The following is a 7,908-nucleotide window of genomic DNA, read 5'->3' as shown; positions in this document are numbered from 1 at the left end:
CATAGGGGTCGTTCGGCAACAAAGGATTAAGAGCTTAAAGAGCGCTAAGAAACCGATGTTCGGTTGTCTTAATCCGTGGATTTTGCTAATAAAGCTAAAGGAAGGGGTATGGGTGCCTTAAAGTCCGGGCAGAGGATTAAGATCCGGGCAAAAGAAAGCCAAAGGAGGTGTTCTTAATCCGCACTAAAGAACCAGTGTTCGGTAGGATTAAGCGGCTAAGGAAGCTAAAGGAAGCGGATTAAGCCTTAAGGAGGCTTAATCCTTTGTTGCCGAACGGCCCCATAAACTTTCAAAATGACACGGTGTAAACAAGAAAAAGTTTCTCAAATTTGGAACTAAATTTATAGAGAGAGGCAACATATTGCACACTACATTGCTGTCAAGCATTACACCCATACTCGGCCAATAGATAGGCTGAAACATGATCAAGTACAATATCTCAATCCTTTTTTTTGTTAAATGGTTCGCAACACTTCTCAAAAATTCGAGCAAAAAATGCCACAAAATTGTTCTCTCCTTCCTTCTTGGTATCGGGTGCTCCTTCCTTCTTTGTATCGAGTACTTGTACTGGGATTGAGGTCTCCACTGGTGAGGAAGTCCCTCCGTTGCCTTCTCCTATTCCTTCCTGCTTGGTACCAAGTACTTGTACCGGAATTGAGGCCTCCACTGGTGAGGAAATCTCTCCATTGCCTTCTCCTAAGATTGTTTTTCCCAACAAAACATAGTTAAATCATATCAAAGGTCAGCAACTAAAGAGAGGTTCAGCTAGATCCATGATTGACCATTGACTCTTCTAAATAATTTTAGAACAATATATTTCAAGAATATTGTGAGGAATGTTGCTGTTTCCATGTGTTCATTCAAAAGAAAAGAAGATATTTTGTCTAGACCTCATTTCATCCAACACATTTACATAGTATAGCAGTTAAGAATTTCATCAAACCTCGACTATTCAATGATTCAATTAGCAATCGATAAGTTCTTTCAGAAATGTTATAGCAAAACTATTTTATAACATTCAAACTAATTCAGGTGAAATAACGACTTGATATCTTACATTGCCAAAACGAAAGGCAAAAATGAAATTAAAATTTTGGCAAAGGAAAGTACCATTCTTCTGTAAAAGGTGTCCTTTGATCTCTTCTTTGGCCTTGCTATATATCTGAGGTCCCTTGTGCAGTAGGTGTCTTAGTCCTCCCTTTAATTTCTCTGCCTTTTCTTCAGTTTCTATTAATTATAGTAAAATTTCACATTATAATTAGAATTATTCATTATTTTATAATTTACATTCAATATAGCAAATCTTAATTGAAGTCAGAAATCTGGTGGAAGGTGGTAGCTAAGCTAGCAGCTCATGCTATGACTACACAGCAAGAGCTTATACCAGTACCGGATCAACAGGTACAATGTCCAGGAAAAAAGGATTTCGCATGGAGAAATGGAGACAACCTTTCCTAACGGAATGGAGAGCTTCATGGACGGTGTCTGTGACTGCTACGACCTCATCCTTTGCTCGATCAAGCACACTTGGTCCTTTAATGTCCTCCATTTTGTTTTTATAAAATCTAGTCGTATTCACTCTGGTCTCTCTTTCCTTCTCTACAAAGACAAAATTTGAACTGATTTAAGAATATATTCTTGGATTGCAATTCTAAAGAGGTGAGAGTTGAGATCTTTAAAATCGCACGATTAACATTATTACACATTTCTTTCAAATCCATAATTCCAGATAAAGAAAATGAAAGCTTAGATGGTATAATCAAAATAAAATTAGAACCCCAAAAGAACCGCAAAATGCTGATCTAGGTTTTTCCAGTAAAACCCTGGCAACCCGCAACAAGCGCGCAAAAGAATAATCAACATTTAATCAGAATAGATCAGAATATTTACGAAGGATTATAGAAGAATATAGATTACCTGATTGGACTGTGTTTATGTCTTTGTTTTAGATTGGGCGAATGGGAAAGGGGAAAGGTGTCGAGGTATATATGCACTGTAGTTGAGGGAAGCGTATCCTCTGCTGAGCCAATCGCTGCGGAATTTTTAATCTGGTCCGTTCGTTTCGGATCGGACGGATCAGATTAGATCTTGCAAATTTTAAGAATATATATTTTTTTAATTCGGACAAGATCTGATCTGGTCCGTCCAATCTGAAATGAACGGACCAAATTAAAAGCTCCGCACAACTCCGCAGCGATTGGCTCCGCAGAGGATACGCTTCCTATAGTTGAGAGGGGTTCAACCGTTCAAGTGTAAACCCTTTTTATTAACGGATTGTTGTTATAATGATTCTATTATTAGAACCCGTTATAGATGGGTTTTATCACCCACAAAGTCACAACGCTGCCGAACTGTTTCAAATCGAAAATGTTTTAATTTGAAATATCATATTTATTTATTTTTATACAGTTGTTACTTTTTTAGTTTTTTTAAGTGGGTGTTCGACAATCCCTCCTTAATATTTTTTAAGTCTTTTTTAAACTCCTTAGAAACTTAATCCATTCGAACATCTTCTTAGTAAGGATTAACGTTTGCTCTTTTTATCCGAATTTCTAAGCTTAAATCCATCTTACTTCAATTCTTAAGACACCATTTCATATGAATTAAGCCTCCTTTGTCTTCTTAAATTTTAAAGGAATTACTTTTTTTAATCCGATTCTATCAAACACTAGTTTCTTAGACCTACTTAAAATTAAATCCCATATTAGTTGCTGAACACCCTTGAGGTTAATGGATGTAGATTTAATATCTTTCTCGAATCTGAAACCGAAACATTTCTCGCCGGAATGAATTTGTGGCAAGAAATTTCTGTCTGTAAAGTTACTAACACGTAAGTCCGGAATGAATTTGTAAGCAAAACTATATTCAATATTTAAATGTCAAAATTCACTTCAGACCCACATGTTAGTGACTTTAGAGGTTGACATTTTCTGCCAACAACATAGCAGATGATCCAGTTCGTGTGCGCTTGATTTCGTATGCGCTTGATTTGTGTAAATATTGAAGCAACATACACAAATTATAAAGCGAATCAAATGATTTTGAACAAACATCAGTTCAATCTGAATTTGATGCCCCTATTGTGAAAAGTTCCGAGGCACCTAATTTTCTTTGCAACTGCATTTTTATAAGAATATATCTACTTCTATCCGGTACCATATGTCTAGAAATAAATTTATCATGACAGTTTTTTTGAATAAAAATTGAATATCAAGTCACTTAATTATTTAATATTTGTAAAAGATTTTTCATACACAAATTTTTATATCAAGAGCATTATCTTTGTTACTACGTCAAAAATTATTTCTCAATTCATTTATATAAAAAAAAAATCTAAAAAGTTAGATCAAATTCATTTGCAATATTGTCGTACTAGAGATTACAAAAACAGTCTCCATAATTATTAGTTTCCTCACACACGGTTTCTTGCTAAACCCAAAATGCATATTTATTTTAGTCTAATCGAACCCTCGACTTTGATACAATTCTTACCTTTTCAATTCCTCACAAATGAAAATTCATTTATTTTAATTTAAAATAACTGTTAGTAACTGGCTATCTGCCACACATTTACGGAGAGAAGAAATGTCCCACTAAATATTCTTTTAGTTTCCGTTGTCAAACACAATAAACACTATAAAAATTGCATTTTTTTTTCCATTATTTTTTGCAATTATTACTCATGCTACTATTCTTCTCGATCTACCAATACTCTTCCATCTACCATGTTATTGCACTATTTCATATAATTAATATAATACATGATATCATGAAATAGTAAATAATATGTACATATATAAATGTCTTTCAATAATATGTACATATATAAATGTCTTCATTTTTTTTTTGTCTTCTTTATGTTTTCATTTTGTAAATAATATGTACATATATAAATGTCTTTCAATATCTTGTCATGTTACTTTTTCAATACGACACCAAATACACACCTACCAAAACTAAATCGCAGACTATGGGAAGTTCATCAGCGACCCAATTGCATAGAAAATCGATGCTGACGTCTATGAACTAATAAGTTGTTAGAAAAATTAATTGAATCTAAATTATTTGGTGGCCAACCATTAGGGGTGTCAATGACACCCTTTTAAATGTTTACCCGATTCGTACTGTATTCGATAAAGTGGATGAGTAAAAAAAAAATTTATTAACTAAACGAGTAAGGGTACAATTACAGACTATTTCGTACCCGTTAATAATTATATAAAATTTTATTGTGTGATAATGTTAGAGCTATGATCAGTGATGATGAAATTTATTTGTGTGGTATTTTATATAATAATATTTGAGCAATAATTAATTAGTATGTACTTTTATTATTTAGGGCATCTATTTTGTTATAAGAAAAATATTAACATTACTTTAACTTGCATGTCTTGTTATTTAGTTAAATAATTGAATTTGTCCAAAAATATATTAATGTTTTTGAATTCACTTACTTTTATTGATTGCATATTTTTTTATTAGTAATGTGATTACATATAATATATGTGAATAAATAAGTTTTAATAATCTATTTGTAAAATATAATAAAACTAATTATTATATTAATAGTATTTATTATTCATCCGTTACCGTTTTGTTACCTGATAATTTTAATAGATAAGAGTAGAGTAAAGTAGAATAAATCAATTCTGAATGAATGAGGTCAATTCTTAATAAATATGAATATGAAATTGCTTCTATCCTGCACGTATGGTAACATCGACACCCTACCAACCATAACATGCATTATTAATCCAACTTTTAAAAAAATCAATATATTTGTTTTCATCTTAATTGACTTCAACACCAAATAAACTATACCAACCGAACTTCTACCAAAATCTCACAACAAAAAAAAAATTAATTCAAGTTTCTAACATAAGTTGCATAGCAAATACAGCCATGTAACACATTACCCGCCAAATAAAATTCAACTACCAAATTGCTAGCTCGCAACTAGGGCTGGGCAAAATTGCTCGAACTCGCAACTCGCTCGTAACTGGTTCATTAATGGCTCGCTTTAACTCGCTTATTTACAATTTGAGTCAGTTCCAACTCGAGTTGGCTGACTCGTTTAATAAATGAGCTGAGTTCGAGTTGAGTCTAACTCGCTTATTTATAACTCGAGTTACATAGCATCTGCCACAGTAAATCCCAATCCAGATCTAAAACCAAAATATCAAATCTCTCAGACCCTCGCGCTGTCACGCAGTCACGCACCCAATGACCCAAATCAAAATCCCGCCAAACACTAAACCCTAGACATTTAATCTCTCTCTCTCTTTTTGAAATCTAATCTCTCTCTCTCTCACGCTAACAGGGATTGAAATCTACTCTCTCTCACGCTAACAGAGGCTACCAGGGATTGAAATCTAATCTCTCTCTCTCTCTCACGCTAACTGTTACAAAATTTTCATGCTAAATGTTACAAAATTTGCAGAGCAAAGATAGCAATCAAAGGCTTGCGCAAAGAAACTAGTTTTTAATTTTTTATGAAAAAAAGGTGAAAGCAACTATTCATTGTAAACGAGTTGCGAATCAACTCGAGTTGATAACGAGCTGAGTTCGAGTTGTCTCTACAGCTCGTTATTACTATCCCAACTCGAGTTGGCTCGCTCGTTTATTAAACGAGCTGAGTTCGAGTTGGGGGTAACTCGCTCAAACTCAGCTCATTTACAACCCTACTCGCAACTATCTGCCAGGTTGTCTGACTGGATAGTTTATATGAATATAAAATATGTTTATATTTATTAATTAAATTCGTGAAACATGTCCCTTGAGAAGGAAAAAAAAAAAAAAAAAAAAACTTAGACAGCCAATGTTAAGAGTTTCAAAAACAAAACAGAGAAGGAAAAAAAAAAAAGAATGTGAGAATGAGAGAATCTAACTTAGCCGCATACGTAACGTGTTTCTTTCCTCTCTTATATAGGCGATATTTGTGCTTTCATCTCATGGGAAAAATTTTATAAACAATTGGTTCACTAAAAAATTAGTGCTATTGACCTGAGCCAAAACTTATTATTACGGATGATATACAAAGAAGAAAAAAAAATACTGTTAGCATCCTTCGGAACCTTAGAAAAAAGATTCCCCGAAAAAATAACTTATAAAATATATTTATTTTTTTATGTTTTTATTAAAAATTTTAATAATACACTTATGCTTCAAAAAATTATATAATTTACCTATGATTCTTTTTTTTTTCAAAATATACCTTTATCTATGTTATTCTCAGAAAAAAAAATTATAAAAATATTCTTAATATATAAACTAATGAATTGGGCTACGGTACTTCGCAAAGTAAAGCGAATATTTTACTTCACGTCTATATCTTCAATTTCAAAGTTCAAAACGTCAATCCGAACCGTTCAAGTTGATCTCCATATTAAATTGTGCATGGAGACCAAATTTTACATTTTTTGGAAATTTTTTACTATTTCTTTAGAATTTTTGAAAATCGCTGTTTTTCAGAAAATTCTGGACCATAAAAAACAATGATTTTCAAAAATTATAAAGAAATAGTAAAAAATTTCTAAAAAATGTAAAATTTGGTCTCCAAGCACAATTTAATATGAAGATCAACTTGAACGGTTCGGATTAACATTTTAAACTTTGAAATTGAAGATATAGACGTGAAGTAAAACATTATCTTTACTTCGCGAAGCACCGTAGCCCAACTCTAAACTAATTATAAAATTACAACTCATCCAAAATTTTTGTCACACCTAACGAATTATCCTGACGCCAAAATTATAATAATATGGGCAGGCGATATCATAGGAAATTAGGAATTGCATTAATCAAATTTCTATTTTTTTTTTATACTCGTTAAATATGCTCAGTATTATTTTTCAATCAAATGCGAGGAAATTACTCTTTGAAATGATGCATGATACCATTGCGCAACAGTATTTTAATTTGTAGAAAAAGAAAATGTATCTGTACAGAATAAAAAAAATGTATTATAGGAATAGCTTGTGGGAAAACATGCGCAATTGAGCTTCAAAAGTTCCCAAAAAAAATGACTTTGAAAAGTCAATTTATGCTGTACACAAGTTGAAAATGAACATAGTGATTTAAGTCCAAATTTTTTAAATATACCTCTATAAAAAAATAATTATACCAAAAGATCATTAAACTCTGATAATTTGATATTTAGCACGTCTGCAACATCAAGTGATGGACATACAAATTCCAAAAATTCGGAATTTAACGTTGAATTTTAATAGGTTTGTTTACTAATTTTCAAAAAAAACAACAACTTATAATTTGAATATGTTAGAAAAAAAATCAAACAAAATAGATAAAGTATCTTATAATTTAGATATACTAGAAGCTCTATGAAATATCTTTCAGGCAGAATTTTTCTTGACCATAAAAAAAATTAAACTATTTCTTGACATGTTACTAGAAAAAAAAATGTTTTATTTCTGAGTTATTGATCCTGGTTCAAATGTCACTTCTGGGTAAATAAATAAATTGTCGTGATCCTTCTAGTACATTCAAATTCTAAGATACTCTATCTATTTTTTCAAAGTATTTTTTTTGTAGTAACACCTCAAGAAATTATTTTTTTGTTTTTTTTACAGCCGAGAAAAATCCTACCAGAAAAAATATTACATAGTGCTTTAGTATATCTAAATTATAAGATACTTTATTTATTTTGTTTGATGTTGCTTCTAACATATTCAAATTATAAGTTTTTCTATCTATTTTCGTAAATTAATAAACAAAGATATTGATTTCAGCATTGATATCCGAATTTTTGAGGTTTTCGGCTGTCTGCCATTTCAAATGGGGACATCAAAAATGTATCCGCCATTTAATGTAGAGGTCTTGCGAACGTGTTAAATTTTGAATTTTTAGCCTTCGGTGATTTTTTGATTTATCTGTTTTTAGACCAGAGTA

The 7,908-nt window shown here is 31.6% G+C and overlaps 1 protein-coding gene across 2 annotated transcripts; it reads right to left on the bottom strand.

Annotated features, from left to right (window-relative positions):
* Nucleotides 1–308: 308 nt before the first annotated feature.
* On the bottom strand, nt 309–1,984 carry LOC144562655 (uncharacterized). 2 transcript variants are annotated; one of them, XM_078311873.1, is made up of 5 exons: nt 1,918–1,984; nt 1,450–1,599; nt 1,111–1,227; nt 650–696; nt 309–544 (listed from the first exon to the last, which is right to left on the bottom strand). In XM_078311873.1, exons 2-5 carry the CDS (start codon nt 1,547–1,549, stop codon nt 440–442), a joined length of 369 nt encoding a protein of 122 aa, XP_078167999.1. In that variant the 5' UTR covers nt 1,550–1,599; nt 1,918–1,984; the 3' UTR covers nt 309–439. The 2 variants fall into 2 exon arrangements, with proteins under 2 accessions (XP_078167999.1, XP_078167998.1); XM_078311872.1 differs by having other exon boundaries at nt 309–696.
* Between the last annotated feature and the right edge of the window lie 5,924 nt (nt 1,985–7,908).

Source organism: Carex rostrata, chromosome 12 (genome assembly GCF_964058835.1).
Source record: "Carex rostrata chromosome 12, lpCarRost1.2, whole genome shotgun sequence".
Taxonomy (NCBI): domain Eukaryota; kingdom Viridiplantae; phylum Streptophyta; class Magnoliopsida; order Poales; family Cyperaceae; genus Carex; species Carex rostrata.
This window is presented reverse-complemented; position numbering and strand designations above follow the sequence as displayed.

Bases quoted from the DNA above. Each gene is read 5' to 3' on its own strand.
- LOC144562655 (XM_078311872.1), bottom strand. From the start codon at position 1,549: ATGGAGGACATTAAAGGACCAAGTGTGCTTGATCGAGCAAAGGATGAG. The intron at 1,228-1,449 runs GTTGTCTCCATT...TATAATTAATAG, and splicing joins TCTCCATTCCGTTAGGAAAG to AAACTGAAGAAAAGGCAGAG. The intron at 697-1,110 runs GTACTTTCCTTT...AAACAATCTTAG, and splicing joins ACACCTTTTACAGAAGAATG to GAGAAGGCAATGGAGAGATT.